Genomic DNA, 18,767 nt, shown 5'->3' with positions numbered 1-18,767 from the left:
CACAGTGCAGCTCAGCCGTTGACAAGTAGACATCTCAGCTAGCGATATGCTTTTGGCGATACGTCAAACTCGTTAACGCCTTTCTCTGGCTCCTCAAATGCAGCCGAAGCAAAAAACAAATGTCATTGATGGTTCTTATAAGATAATAAAGACTTAAAACTGTTACTGTTGTACTTTGTGATAGGATGATTTGCAGTATACTCGTTCAAAATCAGATCAGGCAATCTAGCCAGCCACCTTAATGACGACATGCATGATAGAAAATTGATGGAAGGATGGAAATGAAGGACCTTTAGACAAGGGTTAAGTTTGTTTGTGATTTTTACTCATGAGCTAAACCGTTTGACAATTTTCACTTTCGCTTGTGACCATTTGTTTGAACTCCTGTCTGTACTTGACGTGGTGCTTATTTTAATTTCCCAATTGTGAGTCGTAGCCTTTGGATTGCGGCATTGCAGACGTTTAATGGTGAAAATATATCTTAAAAATATATTAAAAACAGCTGCGCATCAGCCCCAAAGATACCGCGGGGCATTTGCAGTCCGTCTTGAAGAAGGACAATCGTAGAAAAAATATACATACATATTCATTTTCATCTGTTCGGCTTGGCAGCAAATGTCAAGTGTGTATTCAAATATGGTTCAGCGGAGGATAAATATGAACTGCAGCTTGTCAGCGTGAAACCACCTAAAATAGCACCCTTCAATTTGATCTAACAACCGTCTCTGTTTTTACAGTGAGAACCTTAATGCACATTCTGTCTACTCGCATAAGAACACGGATGAAATGGCTTTTTTATGAAGCGAGTAGACTCCATGGCACTTAATTTATTCAGCTTCCGCAAGATAATCTGCAATAGATACGTGACAGAGTCTTGGGAACGTAAGGACAGGATGGATGTAAGTCGGCCAATAAATCCCCGGCTCTGGCGGCATTAAAATCGTCTGCTAGCCAAAAAGGTGACACACAGTTGAAGTGCAACTTTACTAAAATCCACTTCACTTGACGCAGGAAGCTATCACCATCCTTCCAAACTGTGGAGAGGAGTATGAATCCCGAGCAGGCCCCCCGGAGAGAATAGCGATTCATCATAGTCTGCAATCAGTGTGTTTGAAGATGGCCAACAGCCAAAATAGCACTTTAAAAGCCTTTGAAAGGAACTCTAAATCCTACTGATTGGAACTACGCAGTCATTCTGTAGTGTAAAAGAAAATGTGAATGTTTTTTTTTTGATGAAGTCAATATTAGACTAAATATGTAAAGGAGAGATTGGTTGTTGAAAATGGATGGCAACCGCTCTATGACGTAAAATCCAAATCAACAACTAATGAGTTGTTTCTTGAGATGCGACCTGTAAATGGATGGCAACATGTTCAGGGTGTAGAAAAACTCTGCTGAACTCTAGCTCCCCCGCGACCCTAATTAGGACATGCGTAAAAAAAACACCTTTGTATCAGGTCAATGGAATCAAGTGCATATTTTCGAAAAGCCGCAAAAACCTCAGAATGTCAGGTTTCATTGGCCATGTGCATACATGCAGTTTATCCATTTAACATTTTGCATTCTTATGTGGTAACAGAACGCAATCGTTTAACCATCATTGCTGGTCTAAATAACTGCACTCTGGCCCATGTTTGTCAAGTGCTTCAGAACAATGTGCTTATAATGAGAAAAATCTGTAGCATTTAGCCGCCGTTAGCATTTCATTGTTTGCCACTTGGCTCCATTACGGCTTTTACCTGAAGTGGCTCTTTGGCATGCCTGCACCAAAGCCCCTATAATCAAACATCATGCCAGTGCATAAAGAATGCCATTAAGGCAAATAAGCTGTGTTAAAGCACTCGATGATGCCTGTTATTTACTGGTATGGTCGTATATTTGTTCCGCAATCAGTCCTGAGTGGGGTCGAGGCTTGCTTTTTTTTAATGTATTTATTTATTTATTTATTTATTTATTTATTTTTGCACACAGGCTTGTTTTTCTCTTGGCATAAAGACAAAAAGGAATCATGGAGCAATTATTTTATACAAGCCTGGTTGGATCCTGCAGTTCCACAGTGAGCACAGCAATCACATTTCTTTTTACAACAATCGTCAGTGGCTTTATTGCTCAAAAGGTGATGGGATGTAAAATGGGCTTCATGATTTCAATGCATAAATTGCTATAATTTGATCAAAATTTGCGGTTCGAGTAATTCAAGATCTGCGGTCTTTTGCTAAAATAGTGCAGATGATTATAAATAGCCGAATTGTCCAAAAGATAACAAGCGAGGTTAGCCAAGCCAAGATACCCTTGTTATTTTTAGTTGAGTCTGTGTTTGTGTGGAGCAGAATGACTCGATGATGTGCTCTCTGGGAACGTCATGGTCTTGAATACAGCTGCTGCAGACAGACTCTCCCGTCCAGGAGCAGCGGGAATCCGTAAGACAAAAAGGAAAAACAAGACAATCTCGGCTCTCGGCTTAGAAGTGTAGCGTGTCCTTTAGTGGACCCAATCATTGCCGGAATCGGTACATTTGCTTTCCTTCAGAGAATGATAAACATGTCAGACAAAGTATGGCTCTCTGGCCCAGGAGGTGAGTGATGCAAGTCAATAAGCCAAACGACCCAGACAACGCTCATGGTTCAACATGGAAGCAGCAACTGAAAAACCAGGACAGACTTCTTTGTCTTAAGCAGAACTGACACGATGAGTGGTGTATTGGGAACAAAGGAAAAGCAGTAACACGCTAGGAAGAGATATAGCCACACTGTTGTCCAGTTGCCAGCTATCTAGACACGCAAACTGTTGAACTATTTCCCACGAGTGACATGGAATCTGGAATTTCATAGATTTGCGGGTTGGGACACGAGTTCTTCCAGAGTAGCCTTCCTCAACTCTTCCGGCATAGTTGGAAGCATAAAATAGATACAGTTGAGTCCGGCAAACTAGCTGAGCCAACGCAAAGCATCCAACGTCTATAGTTCCTTGAAAAATACTATCCAGTTCCTGGGAAAACTGACATTTTAGATGAAACCAAGCAGAAAGTTGCGCCATACACATCCAAGTGACACCCCAGAGGTAAATATTGAGATGCACTTGGAAATCAATTCATGAATCAAACAAGAGTTGGATTTGCCAAAATACTTGGGAATCCCAATGCTGGATTTGCCAAAATACTTGGGAATCCCAATGCTGTATTTCACCAAAGCGATTGACCATTTGCTAAACCACACCCCAAAACTGACCTTGTGGCCAATCACAGCAAAGGACGGAACAGACTTGACACTTTCCTTGTGGGGCGCCGTTGAATTTTCCAATACATTTTATAATTTATTGATATATTTCGACTAGTCCATCAATTCTCATTTGATTCTTTCTTTACTAATCAGGTTGAGGAAAACCATGGACGGTTCAGTGAATCATCTCTAATTTTCTAGCGCGGAATACATGCAATGCCTCAGAAATCTGCAGTTAATACCAATTATGCTCTTATGCAAGGCAAAGTAGTTCATTGTTAACCTTAAAATCACAGACCCCCTTGTAGAACTTTCACAGGCTATCATCCCCTCTATTCCCTTGGCTATAACTGTGATAACCATCATAAAACAGATTTTTAAATAATAACAACAATGTGTGTGGGCCGAGGGGTAGACGTGTGTATGAAAAGGAATCAAAGTGTAGTGAAAGCCATCATACATCCCTCTAGTCTAAAATAATCCACTGTTCACAGTTGACAAAAAAGATTACACGTTGACCTATTGAGCTATTGATGGAATGTTCCTTCCTACAGTTGCTGCACCAATGATCCATGTGTGCGAGTGTGTGTGTCGGGTCTCTATCCTGCCAAGCCAGGCCCGAGCAATCAGCACGTTAAATTGTGCTGCTGACAAGAAAAAGGCAGCCGGTGCCGAATTCCGCGCTCCAACGCAAATATGTGATTACTGTTTGCAAAAAGTCCCACAGTCATTCCAGTCTACAGGGTCTACATGCAATTCTTTTCTGGAGCGAAGGGACAATGGTGGGGGGGGGTGGGGGGGGGACTTATGACTCATGCTTCGCTGACGGATCACCATAGTGTGTATGAAATGATGTGCGTTTTGACAGGAATGATGGTCACATGGGGTGGTTGGGAGCTTGAAGATTTAAACCTCTGTCAAAAAGATGAACAAGATGGTGGAGACCAGGCTAAGTGTCAAGGGAGGTTAATTGATGTCCTGTTATGTGCGCACATAAATTGCTCGTGAGTGTCGGGGAGGTTATAGATTGTCCATGCTGAATTCCCATCCCAAAAACACGCTCTTAAGTCAAAACGCAGCTTTAGCTCATACCAGGTGTTTTCTAGTACGTTTCCTTTAACTGGGTCAAATTGACCTCGATGAAAGCTTGAAATTAAAGCTAAAGACATTAACAGGAATAATACGACTGACACAAAAGGGTAATGATTAGGTTTATTTCGATTCCCACCAGCAGTCAGACTGAGGGCAATGGAGTATCTTTCTCGGTGGAGTTTAATTGCAGGCCTATCGGTCTTTAGCCAAGATGTGTGCAGAGTAAAATCTGATGGCGCCGGCGGTAAGTCAATGATATCACTGCAAAGCCGCCGTATAATGGATGCCTGTTCGCTAAATCCAGCCATACTTTACGCCTGACACAAACTTGCGCCTTCTCCAGGGCATGAGCAATGACAGCCATGCGGAATACCACACACACACGCCCTCTCTCCGCACATCCCCAAACCTCGACTTTCCTTGCCGCCCCGTTACCACGGCGCTTGCTAAAGATGTCCTCCAGTGAGACAATGATCGCTGCGATTAAACCTCTCGTAAAACCGCTTTTTATATGCATAAATCCTTTCTCCCATGAAGCGTGTTTTTGGATTATGATGGCCGAGTGTGCAGCGGAATATGGACTGTGGCTGCAGTGGGAGGAACTGGCCGATGAGGAAGGTTGGGATTGGGCCAAATGGAGAGGATTGGGGTTTGGACTTTCGTGACATAGGCGCAGCGAGCACGGGAGAGCTTGGAAAAAGTACAAGCTACTCCTGGCACATTCCAGGGTAAACATTGTGTCCTTCTGTGTGACCCAGATAATTGTTCTCATCAAGGTAGTTCTCAGTCCTATTGGGAATTCCAGTGGAATAAGAAGCAGGACTGTTTAGTAGGCTACAGCTCTACCATATAACGGTGCCATCCAATAAAAAGCTTGTATGGTGACAAAAAAAAATATTCCAGCCATCTACAGCGAAATTGAAATCAAATAAGGAAATGTTGATCTATTGTATCGTGTTTTTCATTAAAACCAAAAGTTTTCTAATTGGCCAATACTTTTGGGGAGGAGAGTGCTTGTCAGGCGTAAATATACTGTAAAAGGATTTACGTGTTGTTCCACTAAAGCTGTCAAGCAACAGCCTTTTCTGGCCACTTTTTATGAACAGTGAACAGAAGAAGGGTTCTGCCTCAATTAAATAGAAAATATGGATAGCGGAGCTGGGGCGTTGCCTGAATAGAGCTGCGGTGAAAACAAAAGATGGTTTTGAGGGAAAAGACAAGACAAAGACAGGTGCTGCCGCAGTCGACATAAAAGAACGTGTGAGGCGAGATATCTCGGGCATAACACACGTTTATATTTAAAGTCTCTTCTCGGACCGACTTTCTCAAGACCCGTCATCAGCGATCAATTTGGGACACATGCTATTAAGGCAATCAAATGGAACCCAACGGTCGTTACCCCTTCTTCACTCTTTGTAAAGAAGACTTAAGTCTTCCTGTTTGGAGTGTCTGACACTGCTATTCATGTGCATGAAAAAAACAACACTATTCAACATGCACATCTGGTGCTGTCTGGAAAAAAAGAATAAAATAAAAAATGATCGCTGGCACACTTGCGTCATTCCGGACAGCTTGCGACTAAATGACATCCTTATCCCAAGATGAAGTGACTGGTAACATATGTATTTACGTAAAGTGATGCATTGTTGGGACAGTTCTGCTCTCACATTAGCATTTTTTTTTTTTTGAGTGGTGTTGACGAGTGGGTGCGAGACAGGTGCTGGACGTTGAATGAAAGGAAAAAAGAAAAAGGAACCAATGGTTCTGTTTGTCAGAGAATAAGTACCCAGAAGGATAAGACAAAGGAGATAAAGATGGCGGCAAATGTTTTGAAATGGCGCGATGAGAGCGAGCGCTTGAGAAGTGCCCTCCAGCTACATGAGTGGATGCAACAACAACAGCATGAGTGAGAGTTTAGCACACTTCCTTTGGGGCTGTGAAGCTCCACTTGTTCCCCCATTTGCCAAAGTACTCAACAACAATTAAGAATGGTCAGTCAACTCATTTTCTTGACTGATTAACAAATTAACCATCAATAATTTCAATAAAAGTGTATTACTACTTGCAAAAAAGTATGGCTCATATTGAGAGGTTTTGTGATTTAGGGTAAATAAATAAATACATTTTACTTGATTCGCTGGAATTTTTTTTTGCTTCCCAAGTGTTGGTATTTGACCGTTATTCATGGCAGACATACTTGATGCAACACTATGTACATTCCAAAGTTAGAGGAGGTCACAATAAATTTACCTGTAAAAGCTCTGTTCCACTTATCATAAGCAAACGCTGTAGGTTAACTCCTTTGAAAAAAAACAATAATGCATGTCTGTTTATCTTTTGGCAATCCTGAATCTTCAGCCAATCTAGCTGGCAAGTAGGCTTGTACTGGGCAGGAAAAATTCAAGTGGGGGTGGTTCATATATAAATTTGCCCTGCTGTTATGTAACAGAGCAGAACATCTCATTCACAGACACATTTTCAGAAATAAGGAAAAATTTTACTTGGTCATTTAATTTAACGCTATAATAGTTCTCAATAGCATCATTGCTCTTTATTTTGTCTCAATTGCTGCGAAACGCCACGAATTGATTTTCAATTGCAGACGATTAACAGAATTTTATTTTGGGGTATGTAGGAGGAAACCAAAGTACCACAAGGACTCTCAAACAGAAAGACGGAGAACAAGATTTTGAACCCAGACCTTCAAACATGTGAAGCAGGCGTGCTATCCACTAGTGCACCAATTCATTCTGCTTTTAGCAATTGTTGTGGTTTCGCATAAAAGTAACAACTGAGGAACATTTGTGTCATTTGAGCCACCCCGACTTGTGCTTCACACCTGCTAAACGAGACTAATCCCGCTTCCGGGCCTCTGATTTCCATGTTAGTGCCACAGAGCTAAGAGTAAAAAAAAAACAAAAAAACACCCCGTACAAGCACAGCCTGCAGGTGTTGACACAAGTGTGTGTTAGTGTGTATAAAAACAGGGCAATTTGAGCATGCTTGAAAACCGAGATTAATCCATGTTTATAATCGGAGCACAGCTAAACCACTCAACATTATTTCGGAGCTAAATTTGTATTCCCCCCCCAAAAAAAAGACACATTACTGGAGGCAGTGCGATCAAAGGATCCCCCGTTTGTGTCCGATGTGCCGTTTCTCTGATCTCGTGGCAAGACAAGTCAAAGCGAAGCGTAAAAACGACCCAGAGCTTTTCCATTCTCAGTGAGGCAAAATATAGCCTTTTCATTGTGTTAAAACTGGAAGAGTCAGGGCGCCTGAGGGCCGTCTGAAGCAAAGACTCGCAATCTCTCCTTTTCTCTGTGTTCATCTTGACTGTAAATCGCTCGAGCCGCCATGTGGAGGAATGGACGGATGGATGGAGGTGAGCCAATGATTTGATCGCTTGGCATCTCCAGAAAGTAGGCTTATGGCAACAAACGTGTTCTTTTTTTAAATAATGGAACACATAGGACTACTGACAGTGTCGACCATGACGAAGCGCCAAAGCACATTCCGACACGTTTGGGCATTTTGCTTCCATTCCAGTCAAAAGTCAGAAAAGGCCTGATGGAATCAAAATGAACATTTTCCGCAAAGCTTTTTACCTCATCGTAATTCAACTAAACGCTAGGAATATAATCCACCACCAAGTGGCTGAACAATCAAAAATGCTTTGATAAACTATTTTTCAAATCATTGTTTTATATTGGTTTTGCGTGTGGTCAATTAAATGATATTAGATATTTCAGGACCTTCAAGCCATAAACACTTTTTTTCTCTTTTTGCTTTTAGTTTGTCTTCATTTAATCTGGCCAAATCAGAGCGTGTTCCATCAAAGTCATTTAAGGAATCAAGCCTTGGATGCTGCTTTAAAAGACTATCCTGAGTGAATACGCAGCTGTGAGGTTTAAGAGTGATCTTTCCTCTCTGATCTATTAAAAATAATAAGAAAAAAAAATCAATCAAATGGCAGATGCTTGACTTGCATGTATCAAAGTTGCATTTTGCTCGGCGGGATGCAAATGGCTTGATTCAACGGCTGCTGTCTTACGTAAACTGACATTTAGGGAGAGTAGAAATAGAGCCCCGTGCAGACTGGGAATAAAATAGTAGCAACAGTGGTGATAAAAGCGGTTAGAATATTTCCATGGGCGATAGGCAAAAATTACAGTGCTTGACATAAATGAAAATGGTGCATCGAGACAGCATGGAAAGGTCAGCCAAACGACAAATGCTGTTTTGTTTTGAAATTAAAAGCAAAGCTGAGAAAAGCACCAACGTGGGCTGGAGGTGAGACAATCATCACGAGATAATGTTCAATTGTCTTGGTACCCTTTTACACAATGATGTGGTAGGCAAAATAAGTATAGTAAATTCTTTTTCAGATTTTAAATTAGTGGCCATTGCTTTGTCATTATGAACAATTACAATGCTAATATGGGCAGCCTGTGACATAACAGTTCAACAGGTCTATTCTATATTTTATCTAAAAACAGATGTGCTCAGTTAAAAAAATAATGTTTATATTGTCACAAATATTTCAACAAAATTTTAAAATTCATTTTTGCTCATGGCTATAAAGTCAGAATCAAACATCAGCCCACGCCTATTTATGACTTAATTTTATTTCTGTATTATTTTTACATGAAGACAAGGTGAACTGAACTCAATCAGAAACAAAGATTGATGTGCTATGAAGTGGCACAACAGTAACAAAAAAACACCTCACCCGTGGCCACGTGTTCGGAATCAAAGCCTATGAATAATAATATTTGAAATGTTTGGCCTGATCGTACGACATTCACTCCTTTCAATAGTCTCTGCTGGATATATTTTATTGATTTCACAGGCGCAGCGGGTCTCCAGAGATTTTCTATAGATTTTCCAGCTGCCCTTCGAAATGATCCATTGTGATTTTATGAAGAAAAGAAGCCCTGCTTGCCTGTCTGCCTGCCTGTCTGCCTGCCTGTCTGCCTGTCTGCCTGCCTGTCTGCCTGCCTGCCTGCCTGTCTGCCTGCCTGTCTGCCTGCCTGTCTGCCTGCCTGCCTGCCTGCCTGCCTGCCTGTCTGCCTGCCTGTCTGTCTGCCTGCCTGGGGATGGTAGGGAAGACAGCCAGGCTCGCCCCCTTTCCCCCCCTTCCCCCCTCATTGTACACCTGATTTCAGCTTCCTAAAGCCGCATTACTTCGCGACTGCAGTGTGATTGCAAACATTGTGCTCGTTACCCTCCTGGATAGATCTGCGGTGTTATTTCTGCCAGCTCTATTAGCGTGGGTACCATTTATACGAGCTTACTCCAGTTGGAATCATTCACCGTACTTGGAAACGAGAATAAACTTAACACAGACGGTTTGTTTGGAGAGAGTGAGTGCACTGACAAAAGCCACACTCTGGATAAGTGCTTATGTAAATTCTTGGACTCCTTCTCTGCCCAAATAGGGCATTCATCACCGTCATCTTTTGCTGAATACGAAATAACAATAAGAGCAGCGAGGCGTCAATTTATTAGTCGCCGCTGAGATTTAATCTTTGCTGAGTTCATCGTTTTGGATTTCCAAGGAAAAGATGTTATGCTCTGAAGTAGTGCGAGCTCAGACAACAAATAAGTAGGCTCGCCGTGGCTTGCGAGAGTTACGACTATGGCCCGCTTTGAAATAGTCCAAATATGCTGTGTCGCGTGGGAAAATCGACTAAAAATTGCATTCAAGGACAGATCGACATTCCAAAACGTTGTTTGAGCCGTGCTTTGTAAAACTGCTGATTAATTTTAGATGGAACAAATGTAAAACGGAAAGCAAATACAAATTGTATTCCCACGACTGAATGTTGACTCACGAGTTGTACCAAGAAAGCCAGCAGATGAATGAATAAGACAAAATGCCCTTTAAATAGGATTGTGACAGATTATCTGCTGTATTAATAACCATCTTTGTATGCAGTTAACAAAGCAATGTTTTCTATACTTGATTACAACAATAAGAAAAAACTGAAGAAAGATGTTCACCCTATTTCGGTATTTCTGACAAATACGACCTAAATACAAAGTGCATAGAACGGATTGTATAATGGCACTTCCACCGTAGGCAGTATAAAAATAGAAAAGTGACATAACGATCAATCACTAAAATTGCACACATGGAAAATTGTGCGTCCCTGGTAGCACAACTAGGCTTTGTTTTGGAGAAGGATGATGACACCAAGCTTTTAACTACCAACGGAGACCAATCAATGATGCAGCAGATTAGTTTCCAATGAGAAAGGTCAGTAAAGGAGGGGTCACAGTGGACAGACCATATGGGCCGGAGAGAGGGGCAGAGATAGAGTGAAAACAAAAGGGGACTTGTCACGTGGCTCCAAAGTCGCTGATGGATGTGCCGCGTAGCGCCGTGTGTGCCGAGGCAGCGTTTTCAGGTAGAAAAAGACTCTTTCTTTGTCATGCAGATGACCATGCAATCAGACTGGCTTTGTCTCGGCCCGACGGGCTGCGCTCCCGGGGACATTGAGAGCCCCGACTGCTAATCCGCCCCGGGTTTGTGTTCGCCGAGCGCGCATAAAAGCCGACGTCCCGGTACCTGGGGTGTGTGTGTGCCGATGGGGCTCTCCAAAACGAGGTCTGACCTCTCTCAGGCTATTTGCTCCCTTCTGTGCTTCCCGCACTCTGTTTTTCTACAGCTTGGAAGAGACAAGCCACACTGTTAGGGATTTGGGGAAAATTCAGTCCCCGAAGGCAGGTTCATTTCACAGCATGAACTTTAGGAAGCATGTCTGTCATGAATATGGCCGCAAAAATGTTGCAAGAACCGCAGCACAAAAAGACAAGATGGGAAATTTGCCGTTTTCTTCTTCCCGTGACCACTGTGGGGTCATTTTGTCCATTTTACTTGGTCCTTCTAAGAAGAATTTGTGCTGGGTATTCTTTGACAATCCAGCCCCTAAAGCCAGTTTCACTTAGAAGTTTGAGGTTGAAGGCATACCCGAAAAGACATGGGAAGAAGGCCATTTTACGACCACTATAGATATGTTGTGCTATGTTTTTTTAATAATAATAATGATTATTATTATTATTATTATTATTATTATTATTATTATTCATCCGTTCATTCAATTATGTCACCTAAGAGTTCAATTTAGCAGTTGTGATTGCATAAGATCATCTCGATCAAGATTTATTGGTACTCTACTTAAAATTTATTTAGATCCAAATGCTTGGGTTTTGCGCACCCACTTGATGGAATGAATTTTGGTTTGGTTGAATTTTGGTGGAATATGAACTTTTCAGTGTTATCTATAATGTGTACACCTTCAAAAATGTCTCAAAAAGCCATGCTTGAACACAGGCTGGAAGTCGCCATTTTGGTTTCTTATGCAGCCATCCAAGTCATTTTGGCCATTATTCAGGGGCCCTTCAAAGATGAAGGATTTTTTTTTTTTTTTTTTACCCCTATAAATGTATTCCCCGGAGCCAGCTTCATTTTGTAACAACGAAATTTAGTTTGGCTTGTAATGGAAAACTTGGCAGGAAAAACCCAACATGCCACATGATGCATAATAAATTTAAAAACAACACTGACAGCAAATTACAAAAAATTAGGCCAAGATATGTTGTTTCTATTGTGAGTGCTTACTATGTTCCACGAAAAATACATCATCGCCCCAATAATATCTATTCCCAACAGGAATCGGGCCAAGCCAATAAACAAGGCACAGCAAAGAGAGTGCACCTCGCTCATTAGCATACACTAACGAAGCTGGCTATAAGAATAGCCTAGATCCAGATGCCTTTGAGAACATTTCAGGAGGTTACACAGAGGTAATGAACATTTCTCCTTCATATGTTTATTTGAATATGTCGCTTCGTCTGCGTCAAACGTGCAAGGCAAACTTAACACCACGCCGCTGAGACTAACCCCCTTGGAAAACCAGCTTGTCCAAAAATATCATTCAACATGAAAATCTGGAATTAATATGTCGTACTGTATCTGTCTGCAGACCTCTGAGATTCGCATTTCTGTGAGAGACTGTTTATTTTAAATTATTAAAAGCGAGTTAACGGTAAGGCGATACGCTTGCGCAGCACAACAGCTCTTTTTCCATTTCGATTTATTCACTTAAAGAACTCGATTGACATTGACATATTGTGTTGCAACAAGACAGAAGCACCCCATGTGACGCACTCCAGTATGACCTGAATAGGAAACTGAAAGTGGTAGTAGTACCTTTATGACACCATCAAATTGAATTGCATTACAAGTGTAGGTGCATCTCATGCGTGGGAGTATCCAATCAAGTACTTAATCAGCGTATCAAGCACAATAACAGCATTACAGCTTTAGTCACGAACCCACAATTGGAACACTCGGTTTGCCGAAAGCACACAATCGGCCTCTGAGATCGACTCCACAAATTTTTCACCTCGACGAACCCATTTTGGTCATCTTCTTCCTGAAACCCCCGAGACGGGGAGGTTCGGTTATAAGGGGGAAATGGTAACCCGTGCCTGATTTTACTTGAGACGACCTAATTTATGAGCGCTAATGAAAAATGAAAAGTGGAAAGGGGGTGCTACATTTGCTATGTGTGTTCAACATTGAATGAAAATTAAGCTGGCAGAGTGTGTCTGCTAAAATGAGTGAAACATGAATACGCTTAGGCTAAATTTATACTGCAAGTCCAAGCGCCCGATATGGATTTAATGCCTCTTTAATGTTAACGTGGTGAACCCTGTTTTTAATGAATTATTAAAACTATACACAGCTATAAACTATAAGCAGACATATTTGCGGTCCTTTTCTTATAAATACATTAAAATAGATTGCCATGTGACTCATTTAACATGTTTCTGTTTCGTGGCAATCATAGGAACTCAACTGAGTCTTGAATCTGGTGAAGACTCAAAATGGTGGACGCAATCGCCATTAAAAAAAAATAACTCGACAATAATACGCAGCCTTTAGCATTTGATTTATGCTAATTTTCATGTCCGGTAACAATGTTTAGTGGCAATCATAGGACCTCAACTGAGTCTTGAATCTTGTGAAGACTCAAAATGGTGGACGCAATCGCCATTAAAAAAAATAACTCGACAATAATACGCACCCTTTAGCATTTGATTTATGCTAATTTTCATGTCCGGTAACAATGTTGTGTTTTAATGCCATCATGGGTTTATAGAGATTTGTAGCTCGCAGCTACTTGCTTTTAATAGGAAGCCATTATTGCATTCTCATTATTGAACGTCATCATAATGTTGAAATAATAAATTTAAAAAAAGACAATTACATTTTGAGTGTTTAAAAGAACAAATCATGGTGGTTTGTGGAGTATCCAATGTGGAACGGATTTTATTGCTCATAAAGGAAAAAGGAAAATGCCATAAAGTAAGTGTTTTTTTCTTTTTAGCACAGTCTTGGCTACCATTGCGTTCATTAATTAGAATGTTGTTGGTAATAAAGACGTCAAACCAAACAACAGCCCACTATCCTGACCTCTACTTGAAGACATTATTATTCTTTAATCTAATATTTTGTTCCTTCAGACGTTAATTCTTTCAGTATGCTTACCGGTAATTTTAGCTCCAGTTCTTGAGGGCAAATCAATGCGGATTGGAACAGTTCAAGATACAAACGCCTGAAGACTTGGCCTGCGTAGTGCAGACTGCAGCAGTCGGTAGCAGACAGCTGAAGGCACGGAACCAATGCCAAAGAGTGCATCCTACCCTGGTGGGACGGAACCTGCGGGATGGCAATTCTCTGGCAAGACTTCAAGGAGCACACCTACCTTTCCTTTCTCGGCTTTGATTACGCACTACAGAGCCCGAGAGAACCCAACAAAAGGTCTACCGCGTACAACAAACAAGCCCGTGAACTGGAGTCTGTGATCTTGGGCAGCGTTGGCAACAGCAAACCTGTAATTAGTTATACTCAACCTTGATCTAAAAAAAAAAAAAAAAAGGTATCCATAAACGCCTGTGAAATACACCACACCTCCTTCAAGGGAAAAAAACAACTGGTAGCAGCACTAATTGAGATTGGGCATGCAAAGTGACAATACCGAGGCACTGAGCAGCATGGATTAGGTTTTGAATAGAGACAGATTCTTTGTGAAAGCCTACTGTGGTGGTTGGCATGTGCGCCACTGCGCCGCATCTGCTCATTGGGCCCACTGAGGAAAACCCCGGATGGTGTATAGGCGCTCATTTTTACCTTCTTCTAATCCCATTCCTTGTAGCCCGCCCCCGTTGGGTTTTTGTTAGCCGGACTCAAAACAAAATGCTTCCGTGTCACACTAACAAATCCAATCCTTACATCACAATTCTGGTTCAAAATAGAAAATATTTACATATGAAAGAGTCTTTACCAACTTGGTAGGAGTCATTTTCATAGCGTGCGTTGAAACGCCAGGAATATAATCCAGCACAAATTAATGCCTTGGTATGCGAATTGTGCATTGTCGTATTTTACTCTCTTTGATCTACACGACACAAATTAAAGCCGCTTCCAGCTCGACTCACGTCAAACTATCGAGACCAGACAAACATCGCTGGCGTAAGATCAAAATGACCTCCTTCATGTTATTCTAACAAAGATAGGAAAAGTTGGCCCAACCAACTGAAATTTGGTCGTCAATGCTTTTGGTTTCATTCTGGCTCCGTCGAAGAAAAACAAAGAGGGCGAGCTGAATCTGAAGACCTACTGATCCCAATAAGAACTTGCATACTGGCCTTTAGCAGACTGCTGTCGCATCACGGCAACACCAAGCCAACCAGAAAATGTCTGCAGCACCGCAACAGAAGGCCAATTGGAAAACACGAGCGATTCCACCTAGAGAATTCCCAACCCCACTTTTAACTTCACACGCTATTGCGGTTTTATGGGCATGTATAAATCTGAATTCCAACTCAACATAATTCGAAGAGCGTTGTCGTTAGTACGGCTGTCAACTAAACGCTGATGATGATGAACGGGCCCGAAACCCAAGCAGGGATAAATCCTCCGTGTGTTTTCCTGGACATGTTTGACAAAGCTGGCCTTATTTGCCTGTCGTTCCACCTCCATTAATCTTGAAACACGGCCGCTCCTTTCCTGCTGGGTTAACCAATAATTCGACGTGGCTTCTCACATGAGCACTAATCAACAATTTAGTGCTGTACCTCAATCCCCCGGGATGAATCAAACGCCTCTGAAAGAGAAGGGTCGAATGTAAGCCATCTGTAGCTGTCCCACATTGCGAATGATTGAGGCGGCGACACGACGTGGTCTCGGTGACGTCAAATAAATCAAAGCCGGTACGTCAACGGTTTCCCTAAAGTGAATTAAAGCAACACCCCTCATCGTAATACCTCTCGATAACTGCACAAAATTATATGAAGAATGTGACTATGAATACTTTATTGCATAGGTATCAGACTTAAGGCCCAGGGGCCAGATATGGCCTGCCACATCATTTTATGTGGCCAGCCAAGACAAATTGTGCATTGACTTCATGTGTCAATACTAAAATGACCTATAATCACTTTTAAGAAATATTATTCAAAAGCAGACTATTTCAAAACTAGTTATTCAGGAGTTTGTTGTGTACCCTATACTGTATTTAATATAAGGCATTGGCCGTCATAGTGGGCGGTAGGAAACTATGACTACAATGCAAAACAATGTGATGTTGACTGCAAGACAGGGCGGTTTTGATTCACTTCAGACCAGCAGTGTTAATTGTTCCGCCAGGCAAGCAACAAATAGTGAACAAATCTACTTTTTAAGTAATATTAAAAAGTACCCCAAAAGAGGTCAACAATAACAATGTTTAAACAATCCACTGGAGGTTTCACTTCCCATTGCATGCCGGGATTTTTTTTTCCTTTCTTTTTTTGGATTAGAGCTCCAGTGACCTCTTTTTCAACCCTTCATTTTTCATACGTAAGCCATCTTTTGTCACTTCATTGGACCGTTGGCGAGGAGGATCACTGTCCATCACTCACTGCGCGGTACCAAATCGAATTGGACATTTAGTGCAAAAAGGCGACACCATGTCGCCAAATCGGTACAGAAGTTTTTGTTGCAATGTTTACAAGCGTTCTCTTGCTGCTAAGCAGCACAGCAGGGTAAAAAATTCCTTAATGCAAATTGCAATAATAACGTTTCCATTTATGCCAGCTGTCATATATATTTTGCCAAATTTTGTGACACACATACATTGGCAAAAACCATCCAGTGAGTGATTTAACACTGGTGCGCATGCCAATGTGTGAGACTAAGCTTGAACATTTATTTTATTTACTCTTTTTTTATCGTAACTTCCCATTATTAATGTGACACTTTCCAACCTCTGTGGCTCCAAATCATATTACTAGTATGTACTTTAAATTGAGTTGTAGGCTATAAAAAAGTACTAAATATCCATATAAAATAAACAGAATTTTATTAATTATAGCACACATTTCATGACGCGCATATGTTTTACATTTGCAACAAATATTTGTTGGCGATTTGACTTCAGTATACATGTGTGAATATGAGACTGACTGCATAAAACATAATAAAATTCTTTAAAAACAAAAAAACTGTTTAAAAATAACTGCGCACCAAAGTGGGAAAAATTGACCATTCATTCAAAAGTACGACTGTAACTTTTCTTCTTTTGCATTTGCTTTTAAGTTTATGCACCATGGAAGGATTTGTTAAAGGCTCCCAAATTTGGGGGAAAATTATTGCAATTGAATGAACAAATCAAAAAAATATATATTGTTCACTTTGAATCCCAATTCAAATAAAATAAACGTGTTATGGCTGATTACTTGGCAAATTCTTTTAAACATATTACAAATTCTGCCAGCGTAGCTGTATGCAAACGTAGGAGCATAACTGTAAATTGGCGTTCTAATATATTTTTCAGGTTGTGACGCTTCCCACCCCCTGTAGCTCATATGATACGAACAAACTGTAAATGGAATTGTGCATCATAAAAATATTTCCAAAAAAGCATTCAAATGTACTGTTAAACATCAGAAGCAGCATCCAAAAACCCGAGAGCTTGCAAAACTACTTATCCGCGCAGGTTACAAAAGAGGCATGGACGTTTTGTGTGCGTGTTTGTGTTTTGCACGTTTTTAGGGAATAAAAAGTCGATCTGTGTCTTTAAAAGTGGAGGATGCTCGGGCATGTTTATGTCCCTCCATCATCATCATCATCATCATTGTCACTACCGCCATCACCATCATCATCTTCATCCTCATCCTCATCAGCTGCTGTCCGCTGCATAACAATTGCGACAGAAATACTCAATTTATTCACAAAAGGCTGGAGAAAATGAAAACAAAACAAATGCATTTCGTCTCATATTCATCTCTCTTCACATGTGCAATGGGGCCACCGAGGAGCTCCTGCAGCGTCAAAAGCCGGCCGACCGACCCGCCGGCCAGCCGGCACGAGGATGCTCTTTAAAACGCGTGCTTACCTTCAACAGCTATTACGACCGGCAAGGTCCATAATATCCATAGAATATCCATGGTCGTGGTCACTCAAAAACGGCCCGGGCAATTAAATGCAATAGGTCCAGAAAGCCATTGACAGCCCGACGTGGAGTGGGCACCGGCGATCCTTCACCTCCTGCACAGCGCGTTCGGAGAGCAAAACACAAGCGACTCAAATCTGGACCAAGTTTGGGCGAGACCAAAAGCACACAGAAATTGGGGGAATACCTTGTGACATACCCGCACAAATGATCTACCCACATCTTATACAGTGCGTATTACGGAAAATTATCCATTTTGATGTAATGGTTGGGATGAATGATGATAACATTTAATTGCATATTCTAATTTTCCATGACCTGATTGATCACAAGGACAGCTGACTCCCCCTTATAAGTGAGGTTGGTGTCACCCAGCTGTCAATCAACGAGAGAAGGACCGTCCTTCTGCACGCCACTTTATACCTTTCTAGTAGTTTTGTGTTTTGGCACCAGGCGGGAGCTTTTAAAAACTGGGTAAAGTTTATACCCCAACTTGCACGCCACTCAAGATGGAAACACGCCAAGCATGGTGTCTAGTGCGGATTTTTTTCTACTCTGCGGAGCGTTCATTGCAGGAGCTGCGCGGTGACAGGTGCTGGAGCAATGTGAGTTTTTCTTTTTTTTTTTTTTTTTTTTTAGCTACATCACCAAAAAGTTTTAGAACTTAAAAAAACTTTTAAATTTATATTTACCCATGCATAAAATGGGTGGATGGATGGATGGATATTCATAAAACAACTATTAAATGCAAGGTGTGTCTGTTGGTTGATTAATACTTCGTAATTATAATGATTTTCCGCCACAGTATGAACACTGCACGAGGAGTGTCATTTTCTGGTAGTTTTTATGTTGCCTTCAAGGACAGCAAAATGAATTTTAAAGATTTATACATGTTTGTATAAATTTACCACCAAATATGGTCAAGTCCATGAAGTATTGCCTCTTTTGA

At 41.2% G+C, this 18,767-nt stretch overlaps 1 protein-coding gene across 4 annotated transcripts in view; it reads right to left on the bottom strand.

Moving 5' to 3' along the window:
• ephb2b (eph receptor B2b) overlaps positions 1–17,911 on the bottom strand; it is a 93,127-nt gene extending 75,216 nt beyond the window's left edge. For all 4 annotated transcript variants that reach the window (XM_085923595.1, XM_085923598.1, XM_085923597.1 and 1 more), the window contains exon 1: positions 17,762–17,911. In XM_085923595.1, coding sequence (XP_085779721.1) covers positions 17,762–17,813 — 52 coding nt within the window. In that variant the 5' untranslated portion in view covers positions 17,814–17,911. The remainder of the gene's footprint in view (positions 1–17,761) is intronic.
• Between the last annotated feature and the right edge of the window lie 856 nt (positions 17,912–18,767).

Source organism: Syngnathus leptorhynchus, chromosome 11, assembly GCF_054491065.1.
Source record: "Syngnathus leptorhynchus isolate UIUO chromosome 11, UIUO_Slep, whole genome shotgun sequence".
Lineage (NCBI taxonomy): Eukaryota > Metazoa > Chordata > Actinopteri > Syngnathiformes > Syngnathidae > Syngnathus > Syngnathus leptorhynchus.
The sequence above is the reverse complement of the archived record's forward strand: the minus strand, read 5'-3'. Positions and strand labels throughout refer to the sequence as shown.